At 34.5% G+C, this 15,074-nt stretch overlaps 2 protein-coding genes across 3 annotated transcripts; both read left to right on the top strand.

The window, feature by feature from the left end:
- Positions 1 to 656: 656 nt before the first annotated feature.
- Positions 657 to 1,269, top strand: LOC112528714 (probable calcium-binding protein CML25). The gene has a single exon (XM_025139741.1). The coding sequence runs from the start codon at positions 657 to 659 to the stop codon at positions 1,248 to 1,250; it is 594 nt and encodes a 197-aa protein (XP_024995509.1). The 3' UTR covers positions 1,251 to 1,269.
- A 3,195-nt stretch (positions 1,270 to 4,464) lies between these two features.
- On the top strand, positions 4,465 to 12,820 carry LOC112527299 (ubiquitin-conjugating enzyme E2 variant 1A-like). 2 transcript variants are annotated; one of them, XM_025137853.1, is made up of 5 exons: positions 4,465 to 4,598; positions 9,924 to 10,063; positions 10,338 to 10,463; positions 10,545 to 10,671; positions 12,549 to 12,820. In XM_025137853.1, the coding sequence occupies exons 1-5, from the start codon at positions 4,559 to 4,561 to the stop codon at positions 12,605 to 12,607; spliced, it is 492 nt and encodes a 163-aa protein (XP_024993621.1). In that variant the 5' UTR covers positions 4,465 to 4,558; the 3' UTR covers positions 12,608 to 12,820. The 2 variants fall into 2 exon arrangements, with proteins under 2 accessions (XP_024993621.1, XP_024993620.1); XM_025137852.1 differs by having other exon boundaries at positions 12,533 to 12,820.
- Positions 12,821 to 15,074: the final 2,254 nt, after the last annotated feature.

The raw sequence follows: 15,074 nt of genomic DNA, 5'->3' as shown, positions 1-15,074 counted from the left end.
CCGTACCACCTATAAAAAGATGTATGAATAAAATTCAGGGGTTGTTTGTTTACCTCTTAATAGTTTCATTAAAAGACAACCTCTGAATCGTTAAGAGGTGAATCTTGTTTGGCAAAAAAAAGTCTGCCTTTTAATGACTCTAAAACCCTCTGAACGATTTTGTATCATGGGTCTCCCTTAACCATTCAGCATCCTAATTCCATTGTAAACAACTACCGAACAATTATATTCTATTTTACACTATATCATAAGAGACTCTTAATCATTCTACATCAAACCATTTAGCAATTGTCAAACAGCCCCTCACTTAAAAAAACATTAAAATAATACATTTTCAAAATTAAATGAACATTTATTAATAATTATTACATATATTATTATATTATAAATATTTTAGATTACATTTTAAAATCTAAATATAGTAAGTCAATGAAGTCCATTAAATATGATGGAATGAACGGCCAGGATGTGTCGTGTGTTTGTTTTATAAACACATTGTTAGGTTTGTTTGGCATAAAATAGGTTTGTTTGGATTTAGTGGTGCACACACCCTTGATTCTGCAGGAATTATGGTACCTAAAAAGTGCCGATTAAATTGGGTTTTTTCATATCAATCGCTTTGATTCCTTTTGGAATTTCTGTGACCATTTGGCATCATGGGATTGAAGAATTTGTTCAACCGGAAAAAGAAAAGCGGCAAGGACGATGGCAGCCACAACGACAACGTTCCGACGACGAATGTGTCGCGGGTGGTGTCGCGCACGAGCTCCTTCAACTCTCGTGTGCGGATGGAGGAGGAGTTGGAACAAGTGTTCAAGAAGTTTGATGTGAACGGGGACGGGAAGATCTCGTCGTCGGAGTTGGGATCGATAATGGGAAGCGTGGGCCACCGGCCGACCGAGCAGGAGTTAGAGGACATGATCAAGGAGGTGGATGCCGACGGGGATGGGTTCATAGATTTGAAGGAGTTCATCGAGTTGAACACGAAGGATATCGATTCGGCGGAGGTTTTGGAGAATCTGAAGGACGCGTTCTCTGTTTTCGATATCGACAAGAACGGGTCGATCTCCGTGGAGGAGTTGCATAACGTTTTAGGGAGTTTGGGAGAGGAATGCTCGATCGCGGAGTGTCGGAAAATGATCTCCGGCGTCGACCGTGACGGCGACGGCATGATCAACTTTGATGAATTCAAGGTGATGATGATGAGCGGAACCCGCTTTGACGGGATCGGGTCTCAAAGACATGTGTGAGATCAAGATTAACCTAATCTCGTTTAGTGAAACTAATTAATTAGCATTAAATATTATAAATATTATTATTGATTTTCTATTTATGATCCATTATTTATTTTTTTAAATATATACATCAAGTCAAACAAATTAATTCTAGATATTTAGGAGATGTTTGGGATTGCTTATAAAAACAACTTAATGACTTATTCCAGTTTGATATCGGTAATAAGCACTTTTGAATGTTTGAATATACAACTTATACCGGTGTCAAACATGTAATAAGGAGTTTTCAAAAAATTTTACTTTCGATAAAATCACGTTTTTGGAAAACTTAGGTTTATACGTTAAGATGCTTAAAATGTTGCAACCAAAGATTCGTTATTTTGGATGTTGTACGGCTGACCACCACCATCATTGTAAGCACCAGAAGACACCCATGGTATCGTTTTTTTTGCCAAAAGTTGGCAAAGGGCATAACCTTACCAAACTTTTTACCAAAACCGTCCAAATATATCTGTATCTGAAAAAATATAACTGTCGGATGTTGGGAACCATGTTGGATTTTTAATAAACTTCAGATGCTTCTTGGACTGACGTACAACTGTGAGTTGTTTGATAAACTGGACTTGTATATCTAAAGATATCGCTGTTACGTTCTATCTATTCAACTTGAATTTTAAATGTCTTTTGAAGTTAATTGTACGGTATAACTGATCATCACTATAGCACCAAAAAAAAGGTGTTTGAGATTGCTTATTTGAAACAACTTATGATTTTCTACAAAAGCACTTTATCAACTTATTATAAGTCAGAAGGGTTTAACTTTTTCAAAAACTCCTTATTACTGGTTTGGCACCGGTATAAGTTGTTTATCCAAACACTCAAAAGTGCTTATTATCGGTGCCACATCGAAATAAGTCAATAAAAGTTGTTTTTATAAGCAATCCAAAACACCCCGTAAGTTTTGATTTTTAATGAAAATCTTAGCTTTTATCAACATATATTTTGTGTATCTTCATGAATCATGAACACGTCCACATTTTAATTAGTCTTGAAATCGACAATAATGTATATGAAAATGCTTCGAAATCGTATCATAGAGTTTGTATAACTATAATTTATTGTATGTAAAAACTTATTAAGAGGTGTATTGATAACCATATCATATGGTCTACACGATCAAATTTACTTCATGAATACCCTGGCTTTATATTTACAGTTTACAGATATATTACGTTCTTTTACTGAGTTATATTATACATTGTCACGTCCCGACTTTCCCTTGAGGATATATGTCGTATCTCTTGATTTCTAAAAGGCAATTTTCAAATAAATAACGTCACAAATTAATAAGATACGTAATGAATCTCATTTACAACATAACAAAATATAAAACTCACTCTGACAAAACTTTTAAGTGTAAAGCAACAATATACTTAACGTTCATTCAAATGGAACAACTTAAGTCTAGATTACAGTTCTCATTTTCCATTGTCAGCATACGATTTTTCTGCTCCTAAAATGCATGTCACCTGTAAGCTTAAATGTTCAACGAGTTTATGATTTGTCATTCTTACGTACATATCAGGATGTTCCTTTACATAGACAACATGCTCGCAAAATAGACCCATAACCAGATTCACATGAGATCTCAATTTTCGTGCATGAACACTTGAAACCCTGCTATAAATCGTTTAACATGCTAAAATGGTTTGAAACAGTAACATATAATAATATTCAATTGTCCTGGTTTACTCTATCCCACATTCTTTTGGACACGTTTTTCCGACATCTGTTTATAGCCCCCCAAGTTTTCATGACTAAGCACATAGCCCCTGCTTCGACTTTCTTTTGCAACTTGGTCAGGGTTAGGGGTGTTACGTAAACCCTATGAGAAAGCTTTTATATAATACGTAAGTTGTTTTTAGTGTCTTAATGAATCGTTTCATATGATAACATGATTGAATCCTTATAGAGATCTTTAAATGTCTATATTGGCGTCTTAATGAACTATGTAGTGGAATCTCCATAATTAAATATTGCTTCTCGACACCAGAACTCATTTGTAGAAAAAATTAGGTATTAGACTTCACTTCCTAACACTATGATTGGTTGTGCAGACACATCTATGAGTGTTTTAATGAATCATACCACCAAATAACTCGACACTTTTAAGCACAATTGATGATCCAAATGGAGTAAAGTATTAGATGATATTCGATTGCTTCCTTAAAGATTTATCGTATTGTTTTGTAGTAATGCAAATACGATCCTATCATATTATATTCCATTGAATTATTTACTGTAACAATGTAATTCCACCTGGGCAAGTCCAATAAAACTCATTGACGGTCTAAATTTCTTAAAGATTTAATTTACGGAGAGTTTCATTTGGAGATATATTCATTTGCACATCAACAGATATTGCAAGATATTGGTGAAACTGTTCTGATTCACAAATATTAAACGTTATATATTTTGGAACGTGAGGAAGTAGTATTTTCAGTTATCATGTGCACGCTATATTCAAAGCCTTAAAAATGATTCAGCTCAACAGTAATCATGCTCGTATCCATTTCGGTTCTACTCTCCAACTCCTCATATCCATCTGAAAGACTCAAAGTGACTCATATACCAATAGTAGAGCTAAAAAGTCAATAAAGAAGGATGAAATTTAATCTATAAACTGATTTTAATTTTTATATCATACAAAAGGAAAAAAAAGCAATCTGTGATCTTATGTTAACTACGGGGGTGTTTGAGGTTGCTTATAAAAACAATTTATTGACTTATTCCGGTGTGACATCGGTAATAAGCACTCTTGAGTGTTTGGATAAACAACTTATCGGTGTCAAGCCGGTAATAATGAATTTTTGAATAAGTTAAACCATTCTGACTTATAATAAGTAGATTAATGCTTTTGTAGAAAAGTATAAGTTGTTTCAAATAATCAATCCCATGTTATATTATCATTTGCAACAAGATCTACTTTGTATTTACTACTTCATGAAGAACAAAGTTGTAAGGACTGAAATTGGCAATACCAAAGACTAGGGACAAAATTGAAAAATACCCAAAGTCTAGGGACTACACACTAAGAATCACTATTACCAATCCCCTTTTTAACTTCTGTCAAACCATCACGCTTCAAAGAACCGTATAACATGCATAAAAAGTTGTACCTTGGCTTGTGCGCAAAGACAAAAAACTTTTCGGTCGACAAATGAAAACCGTTGTGGAGACATTTGTCAGAGAGCTTCTACGACCAGTCTTTGATAGACTGCAGTGTTTAGCGGGAGACCGAAACCCTAGGGGAGTGCCATCGAATGCAGCAAGAGATGAGCTTGGAGGGATCAAAAGTTATCGGTATGATTCTAATTAGTCGTAATCTTCAGTCGTGATTATGCAAATTCGTAATTCATTGCTTTCCGATTTGATTATGTTTGTTATTTGACATCACCCGATTTATTTGCTTTTAACTTGGGCTTTTTAAGATTTTAGGTTCTTGAATTCGTTTGGATTTGTTAAATTAGTGAATGATAGGGTTAGTACTAAAGTATATTGCTGTAGATTCATAAGATTATTGGGGATATTTGGTGGATTCAAATTCTATTTGTTAGTGTATGAGTGTTGTTGCTAGGTTGTAGGGGGTATTTAGAGTGCTCTTTATGAAATGAGTGATTGGATTTTTAGACAATCGTACTTGCTTTTTGTTGCAAACTAATTGGTTGTGAAAAAGCTAAAAGAACACAATATTTTCCACGAATGAGCAATTTTGACAAATTGTGAACCGGTAAATGCACCAAAAGCCATCGTATCTGGTAGTTTTTTCAAATATCACTCATTCTTCAAGGTGTAATTTTCATGTTTTGATTACAATGAAAAGTCAAGTACCATGGTCTAAAAGCTCAGACAGATATTTTTGAAATTCATTTTATTTAAGAATGTTCTTGTAAGTAACCAGAAGTCGATATGGATTTGTTACCACTTCTAACACTAGCATATATATTCTAAAGGTGAAAGCTTACCCTTTGGAATGGTTGGAGTACCCGTTAGTTTTGAACTTTCAAAATAGCCCATTTGATCCCTAAAGTCAGGATGTAGCTCTTTTCTTTTCTTTTCTGGAATGGAGCAGCATTAGAGGGAAATGGAGGAGTTGGAAAAAGTAATTTCTTTTGTAATTAAAAGTTTGGGGTATAGTAAAGATCATGTCTTTTGATCAACATTCCGAAGAGCAAGGGGAAAATGTTTAGCTTTTGTAGATTAAGAAGAGACGGAATTTCATTAAGTATGAAATTGGAAGTATGAAAAAATGAAAGAGTCATGAGGTTTTATGCAAAAGACTAAAACAAAAAGTGGTAAGAAGCAACTAGAACGCTTGAAATATATAGGAACCAAATGGGTAAACTGTAAAGTAGTTGTCAATTTCTCCTCAGAATGGTTGAGAGTCCATATTTAATATAAAATTTGAAGTAGGCCATTTTTATCATCCCTCTTTCAATAGTTTATAACCATCCGATAAATATACTTCTCCATAAAACAACCATACCTCTTAGGCTCTTAGCATAAGCTTGATTCACTTCACCTACATTTATCATTCAAACAATGCTAGCCGATATTTCATTGCTCCTCCTGCTGTAATGACACTCCTATCTCAAAACTTTCATAGTTTGACTCTTAATATTTTATTTACCTACTCGTGTTTATTCCATTTTTGTAGTAGAATTGGCGCTGATGTCTCAGCAATGACATAACAAAACTCTTCTGCCAACAACTAAGTTGCCTCCTGAAATGGATGTATTACAAATGTACGCATTAGAGGCCCAATAAATAAAAATAATTAAAACCTTCCCTTGTCATTTACACGTCCAAAGGATACACAGTCTCTGCTAGTTTTATATGTCTAATGTCTCCAAAGGAGATCACATCTTCTGCCAATACGATATGTCTTCCAGGAAATCACATCTTTTGCCAATTTGATTTTTGCCCCAAAAGTTCACATCTTTGCTAATTCGATATGTATATGAGTTCACATCTTCTGCCAGTTTTATGTCTAGGAAGATCACACGTTCTGCCAATTTGAGTTTTCAAGAAAACTTCATCTTATGAATAATACATGCAATTACCTTCTAAGATAGTAAAATGAACCCACGAGGTATGATTGGTTCTATTCAGCCCCCTGAACTCTAATAGTATCTTCCTACCATATAGATTTAGTATCCTAGAATCTTCTCACAGTTTGTAACTAGCTTGTCAGGTAAGGAATGAGACCCTAAAGGATTCTACTTAACTTTTTAAATCCTCTGATAAAAATGTAATTCAAATTGTTCATACAAACTCTTGTTTGAATAACTAGGTATCTCTCTCTTTTTGTTCAAATCTCTAGTAACTCTTCAAAAATATTTAATAAAGTATCTTGAAGAACTGCATTGAAGAAATAGAAACTTAGGATTTGGTGTAATACTGTAATGTTATGGAATCAAAAATATCTTCATGTTACAGACTTATGGTTGTACTCTTCGATTGTAAGACCATATTCATCAAATCAACCCCTGTTTTGGTACTTGTGTGTGAGCGTAGGGTTACACTAGCAACTGCAACATAATCGTATGCTATGCTGTTACAGCTGTCAAAATTTGAAATAACGGCCAGGACCGTGATCTGATATAGCGGTTATCGCGATGGTAAAGTGGTGGTATAATGGTCCACATATAGCAGTTCATGTAACCATTACAGTTATATATAAATGTATGAATAGATGCATAACATAATATATATTTTGAAGATGAACATAAGAGCAGGTGAATAGAAGAAATGAGCAATCAATCTTAGAAGACAATGTTTTTGTGAAGAGAAGATGCAAAATATAGACTGGAGTATAAGAGATGAGAGAGGAATAGCGAGTTGCACAGCAATATTGCAAATAGGGACCGGACTTGAGATCGAACGTTTTTATTTTTGAAGTTTGTAAACTCATTTGTAGATGTATAATATTCTAAACTTATAAATAGTTGCTAGAATATAATATTTTGGGTTGTAAAGCATGCTTTAAATGAAAATCGGCCCTCTAGCTCGTAATCCCTTAATCGACTTCTCTAAACCCTTTAAAAGGCCAACTTAAAGCCCAACTCCTAATTGCGGTTTTCACACCGTTATTGCAAGTCAAAATTGCGGCCCAATTGTGGTGATTGGCGCTGCTATTAGCGTAACCGCTATTTCTCACCACTATTTCCTGTAGGACCGCTAACCGCTATAGCACCGCAATTAACAGCATAGATCGTATGCATCCGTCTCTCTTTGGCATATTACTGTTTCGAACCCAAATTCAGTGAATCACTATATTGACCAATAAATGTTTGATGTAAGCTAGAAGCTATGCATGTACTTTAATATCCATACTGAACTCATTATCATATCTTGCTACTAAAATTCATACACATGAGTTTAAATCAAACCATATAATCAAAGCATAAAAAACCTTAATGGGTAGACATACCAAACTGAAGTTATTCCTCAAGTCTAGCAAATTTGTCATATTTGCAGATTAAATCCCTAATCAACTAGTCTCAAATCCTTTCATAGAAAAAGAAAACCATCCGAATTTGGGTTCAATTTCTCTTCATTTCCCAAAACAACTTGAACGAATGCGTAGTTGGTAAAATATCAAATGGATGAGTCCAACTCAGGCAAGCTGAATTAGGTACTACATAACTACCAAATTTCTAACATTACTTAAGTAAAAGTATCAAGAATCAGCCTAGTATTATCTCAAATTTCTTGAACTCTTGGATTTTCTTCTTTTGTTCTCTGTTCTCCGCCCCAGCATAACTCACAATCTTCTCACTTCTTCATTTATTTCATTCTTAGTTTTAATTCACTTTTTGCTAAATTCTTGAGGCTATAAGTCTTGATTTAGACCACGTGCAAGGCTATGGCACTTAGTCACCAAACATTCACCCAATATGCGCCATAGTCTTCCATTTTGATCACCATCGTCTTATTCTTTGACTTTAATCTTAATATCCTATTCACTATTGTATTAATGTTTTATATTTGATACCCACAAATTCTCAGCTGATATTTAATCGAGTACACAATTTCGGTTCTTACTCCATTTAATCCCTAAAGTCAAAGCGAGCTATTTTTTTCACAGAGTGTCGTTATTAGAGAGGAAGGGAATAATTAAGGGAGAGATTTCATTTGTAATTAGGAGGTTTGTGGTATAGTAAAGATCATGTCTTTGATCAACATCTTGAAGGGCAAAGGGAAAAGTTTAGCCTAGGTAGATTAAGCAGACAGTGCATTTGAAGATGTGACAGAATGAAAGAGGCATAAGATTTTATGTAGAAGATTAGAACCGAAAGTAGTAAGAAGCAACATACACATTTGATATATATAGAACCAATTAAAAGATATGCAAGAGCTTTGGCCCTCTATTATTACTTATTAGGAAATATAGGAACGTGATACCCACCATGAACTTAATTTATTTTTGAGGTATGCATGATACAGACTACCAAGCTTAGCAGTCCATGGATCCATTTCTAATTGAAGGTTGTTGGTAACTACATCGTCTACAGGAAGTAATGCTTTAAAAAAGCTGTTTGCCTGTTTCTAGATGTAACCTTCTGTCTCAAATCTGTTGTCATTGTGAACTATGATTTCATTACAAGCCCTTGCTAGTGGGCCAGCAGTAACTTTCTACTTGTGTTTTGGTTGTTTGGAGGTCACTTGGGTTAGTTTGCTACTTTGGGCAGGATGGTATCAATGCTTAGGCTTAATTTTGTAGTTTGCCTTTCGGTTTGGCCTATATGTTATGGGGATGATGTTCTGGGTTTTTGACATTTTGTTCAAGTCTTAAGGAGGCATGAGGGCTTCGAGTGGGGGAGTTCGGTTCCTGACATCCCGTTTCACATCCTTTGTGATTACCCCTAACAAGCCCTTGATAGTGGGCTACAAATAACTTTCTACCATGGTTTTAGTTGTTTGGTGGTTATTGAACCAGTCTGCTAGTTCAGATTGTGGTGTTGCAATGGAAGTATACAGATTTGTGGTAGTGATCAGTAGTTTGTGTAACGAAATAGATAATAAGTACGGAGTACCCTATGGTTTTTTCCAACTTTCCCTTTGATAGGGTTGACTCTTTACTTGCACATATCGTGGATGGTAACTTGTGGACTTTTATAATCTTTCTGATGTAAAATAATGGAATCAATGATTAGCTATGCTGGATGTTAGTTATAAAACATAAATATGTACTCGGCATGAAAATTCAAAATGTTAATGACAAATTGTATTGTAAAATAAGAATTTTGTACAACTTTGTTGCATGTGTTTTATTATTTATTATGTGGAAATAGGGTTGTCTTTCTTTCAAAGATGGTATTCCGTCATTTTGGGTTACGTCTGTAGGCTGTTTGAAAAAAGCCACTTCCAAATTTTTCCCTCAAGTCTCAACTGTTATCATCTCTTCAGAAATATCCGAACGTCTCTTATTTATTATTGCATTACAAATTGCGTATTCATGGGGTGGATGGTAAATTAAATCTTTGCGTGATTATGCAGACTTGCAGATTACCATACTGATAGTTTCTACATCAGTTCGTTACTTAATATACTAATTGTCTGGTCAATCTTATATAAATTGTTGTGTTGGTCTTGATGCTTAACACGAATTTGTATTCACTTTAGTTCCCAGGAGCTTTAGATTACTGGAAGAGCTTGAAAGGGGAGAAAAGGGAATTGGTGATGGAACTGTCAGTTATGGGATGGATGATGCGGATGATGTGTACATGCAATCATGGACGGGGACTATCATTGGTCCTTCTAATGTTAGTTTTCTTAAATTCTTTTTTGGTTATGTTAACTGACTCTATATTTTCAAAATTTTAATATCAACGGCAGCTGATTTCATGTTGCTTACTGTTGCGGCACTCAAGCTTACTGTCGATTTTGAATGTGTCAATTTTGTATCAAGACAATTCATTTCTTGTCCTTTTGTTTATTATGCATCTTTTATCGAAATTCTGGGATAGGATGCTAATGCTCATAAATGCATGTTTAGCGTCTGCGATTTAATTTAATCTAGTTGATGTTGCATGTCAGACTGTTCATGAAGGGCGCATCTATCAGCTGAAATTATTTTGTGGCCACGAGTATCCAGAAGAACCACCGAGCGTGAAATTCCAATCAAGAATAAACATGAGCTGTGTGAATCAAGAGACGGGTGTGGTGTGTATTATACTCCCCAATAAACCTTCTATATGACATTATGTACTCGTAAATAATCTCATGGTGGTGCAAATTTGCCAGGTTGAACCGTCTCTTTTCCCCATGCTTGCCGATTGGCAAAGAGAGTACACAATGGAGGACATATTAACTCAACTCAAGAAAGAAATGACCTCTCCACAAAACAGAAAACTCTCTCAGCCTCCTGAAGGTTTGTCAATTTTTTCATATTCCATCCCTGTTTTGTTTTATATCCTTGAAAAAATGAACTTCAGAGTATGCTGAGGATATTCTTTGCCAGTTACATGATATCAAATGCTTATTTCTTTTTCTTTCAAGTTTGCTCATGGAGGTAATGTGGTCAACGACTAGCACAAAGTCAGTGAATCCATTTACAGTCTAGATTCTAAGTTCTATATGCCTTATTTCATGAGAGAAATGAAGGGGCCAATTGAAAATTATTTTAGTGTGCATTAGCTTATATGCATAGTGTAACTTAACCAGGCAAATGCAAGATATATGCCTGATGAGCATTATGTGTTGTTTTTGGTTCTTGTCTACTGTCATTAGAAAATATAGTAAATTCTTTGGAAATAATCTTTTTAAACCCAACTAGTTTCTGTGGTTCTAGATTCCTAAATTTGCAGCATTACATATCTTTATGTGAATGTTTGGAACAAGAAGCAAGAGTCAAATGAGACAAAAGTCAAACCTAAATTTCAACCATTTAGCCATATGTTGTCATTTGGACATTCTCCATTCTTCTATCTTCAAAGCCATTGCAACCCCAAGGAGTTTGCAGCATTACATATCTTTATGTGAATGGCGTTTTTGCATAGCTTTGATCACTTGGAGAAGGAAAAGTCCAAATTTTCCACAAAACACAGTTCTTTATGATGGCCACTGTAAGTTCACAAACCTTGATGAGCATTTTTCGGTTTATAAGTTCCAAAAGACGATGAAAAAACCCTAAACCCTAAGTATTAAAAGCATCTGCCAGACAAAGAAATGGAAACGGCAAATGACACTTGGCATGGACAAGGTAAAATTTCAAGAACCACTAGCTGTCAAATGCAAAATGATTAAATTTGATCAGCTGGAGTGGGGAAGGTCGTATCTTTTCCCACACAACACAATTCTTAATGCTCGGTGGGAATTCATGTGTTCCTGACCTGAAGTCTAAAAAATGCATGCCAATCGAAGAAATGGAGATGGTGTAATTGACGTTAACAAGAACTCATTCTTGTCTATTAGCATAACAAACATGCACATCCAAGTAGACATCAATAAAGCTCTAATGTACCCTATCTATCTTAAGCATATAATGTGCACATGGTATGTCCAGGGAAAGCATCAAGATTCAGATGGTTGTCGTTATTGATGCAAGCAATTCCGTGGACTATCGAACTAATTCAGGTTTCATAGACAAAAGTGTTCTCGTATCACCAAAAATAAAGTGGCGTGCATTGTTTATTCTTGATTTCTGGTATAAACCATCATTTGTTAGTATCATCTATAATAACACACAAAATAATAGTTGCAGGAAAAGGAAATTCAAACACAATATCTACATGCTTAAGAAGTATGCTTCCATATAGTCGTCGTTAGGATTTTTATTCTATCTTGTGAAATTTCAGTAGTTAAAATACATCGAACGTAAGACGGCCCCCATTTATATGAAGCAAACGGAACATAAAATGGGAACAATAGAAAACCCGTCATCCTAACTGTTTGACTCTCATCATTGTTTCTTTGTCATAGTGTATTCGTATGAATTACCTGTTACATTGCCTCTCTTACTGCCTGCTTGCACCCACCTTTGCTTCGTGCACAAGCTGGGGGTATTTATGGAAACCACCTCTCGATCTTAGTGGTTGTGGTATGGTCCGTATACATCCTACCCCTCCCGGACCCTATTTTTGAGTAGGATATACTGGATTCGTTTGGTTTGGTATCTACGACCATAGAATGTTCAAACATTTTTCAATTAGAGTTGACCACTCTTTGCCAATTATAATTTCCTCTATATCGTCATCTAAACCACTTTCTTTGTTTGTTTTTTCTTTCTTCGGTTGGTTTGTGTTCCAGGAAACGAGGAGGGGAGGGTGGACCCGAAGGGACTAGTGCTGCGGTGTTGTATTCTGTAAGTAGAGCATCCCCCAGATGCGATTATTACGTATATAGTTACCTAAATTAACCAAACCTTCTGCCTGTTAAACGGATTGAATCGTTGGTTAAAATGTAATCTTCAACCTACTAAATCCAGTGGCAAAAGAATGCATTGGGGCTACTGATTATTATTACTTTATGTATCAACTCATCAATCCTGATGCCTAATGTTTGTTATTAGTTTATGTCCCCGAGTTTGAGCGAAAAATCAAAACCAATGAACACATTTAGGAGCCGTTTACCAGACACTTATCCGGTAAGCGTTTACGGGTAAAATTTAACACTATCATTTACTTACCGGGTAAGTTTTTAATCCACCAAAACAGCATCGTATGCAACAATTTACCCGGTAAGCACTTATTGTGATAAGAGTCGTCGCTCTCACTTACCGGGTAAGACTTTTGATTCTTGTCTCCTCTTACCTGGTAAGATTCTTGGTCCTTACCATATCCATACGGTAAGGTAATGTAATTTGATAAGGGCTTATCCGGATAGGCGTTCAGACGCTTACTTTTGCCATTTTGTAGGGTATTCCTGAAATGGCCATAATACATAAACAAACGGAAAAAATGACCAAGCCAAATCATCAAAGTATTTCCTCATTGGTGATTTTCCCATTAATATAAGTGGCGGGTCCACTTTCTTAAAAAAGATATTAAAAATCCATGCAAATTGCCAAATTGAGGATCTTTGTCAAACAAAGACATAGCGTGACATGTGTCGTTTCATCCATGACGAAATTCTTTAGCAATTTGGATGGTCTGTTTTTGCAAATATGAAAAAGACTTGGTCATTTTTTCACTCTTTTTTAACATAATCCGGTTAATTTGGGAATTACCCTTTCTTACCCTCTTTTAGATGCTAAATATGAGATTTATCGAGTTTGTTTCATTCAATCTCGTATGATTTAAAAGATAAGTTCATATCCTTAACTTTGGTTTGTAATGTATGTTTTTCTTGTGGTATCTCTTTTGCATCCTTCCTTCCATTGGTACCTCGAATGCTTTTTAGCATTGTTTGGTAAACATAACTTACCTAAGTAAGTTAGCTTATTGAAACGTTAGATGAAGTAGCTTTTTAACAGCTCTTTGACACATTTATCAATTCTAACTTTGATTAATATTAATTGTTATTTATTAATGTTAATTATAAATATATATTAATTAAAGTTAATGGGCAAATTGCATTACTATCTTTACCAGGTAACTGGTCATCCTCGCTTGCCAAGTAAAACTCTCAGTCCTTGTCTCATTTTTACCAGGTAAGATTCTTGGTCATTGCTATACTCATTCGGTAAGGTAATGTGACTTGATAAGCGTTTGATAAACGGTCCCTAAGTCTCGTTAACCTAACGCTTACTCCTGGTAAGCGCTTACCAAGTTACATTACGTTACTGGATGTAGGTGACAGTGACCAAGAATCTTACCCGGTAAGAACTAAGAAAATGATCGAGAGTCTTACCTGGTAAGTGACGGCGACGACTCTTACCACAGTTAGTGCTTACTGGGTAAAATGTTACATATGATACTGTTTTAGTGGATTAAAATCTTGGTAAGTGATAATGTTGAATTTTGCATATAAGCACTTACCAATGCTTTTGATTTTGAGCAATTGTATAATAGAAGTTTAATATATTATTTTTAAAAGAAAATTAAAGAAATAATAAAAAGATAAAAATACCACTCAATTTAAAGAAATAGGGTACTTAAATGTTTGAGATATCCACATGTCATGTATTAAAATGAAGGTTTTGAAACTATGTTATCCGGAATCAGAATCACATCAAAATAGGTTACATTTTATGCAATCTGCTCAAAGTTAATATAATAAAATATTGATTATTAATTGAAAATTATTAATTAATTTTAATTATACATTATAAACTAATATTAATTATTAATTTTAAAGGCTATATTAATTATTAATTATTTAATTATTTTGCTATATTGATTGTATTAATTAAGATATTATACTATTATGGGTTTGTTTTAATTATATTACAAAATGTTGTAATTGATTAGTTTTGGTCATTTTGCAGTTTAATCTAACTTATTAGCGAGTTTTTATAAACATCATTTGTGCATCAGCTAGCTTATCAGCTTGTTTCCCAAACATAGCCTTTGTGAAATATGAATGATGATGCTGAAATTGTAAAAAACAGTCACACATATAAGGTTCCATTCACGTGAGACTAACATGTTTTCGTGATATCCATGAGACCACATTTTTACACTTGAAATTTCACAGCAAAACATTATGAAGGTAAGAAAATCTGAACCTTCACAGCAAAAACACTGTGAAGATTATGAAGTTTCAAAAATAAAAATATGATTTTATGAGTTTCACAAAAACTAACTCTATATATATATATATATATATATATATATATATATATATATTGAGCCTTCACAGCAAAAACACTGTGAAGATTATGAAGTTTCAAAA

Source organism: Cynara cardunculus (assembly GCF_001531365.2).
Source record: "Cynara cardunculus var. scolymus isolate 2C chromosome LG 15, CcrdV1, whole genome shotgun sequence".
NCBI classification, from domain to species: domain Eukaryota; kingdom Viridiplantae; phylum Streptophyta; class Magnoliopsida; order Asterales; family Asteraceae; genus Cynara; species Cynara cardunculus.
This window is presented reverse-complemented; position numbering and strand designations above follow the sequence as displayed.

What these genes read in the sequence shown, in the direction of transcription:
- LOC112528714 (XM_025139741.1), top strand. Translation starts at nt 657, where the DNA reads ATGGGATTGAAGAATTTGTTCAACCGGAAAAAGAAAAGCGGCAAGGAC.
- LOC112527299 (XM_025137852.1), top strand. Translation starts at nt 4,559, where the DNA reads ATGCAGCAAGAGATGAGCTTGGAGGGATCAAAAGTTATCG. An exon ending in GGAGGGATCAAAAGTTATCG is followed by an intron (nt 4,599 to 9,923) that starts GTATGATTCTAA and finishes TATTCACTTTAG; the next exon opens with TTCCCAGGAGCTTTAGATTA. An exon ending in TGAATCAAGAGACGGGTGTG is followed by an intron (nt 10,464 to 10,544) that starts GTGTGTATTATA and finishes CAAATTTGCCAG; the next exon opens with GTTGAACCGTCTCTTTTCCC.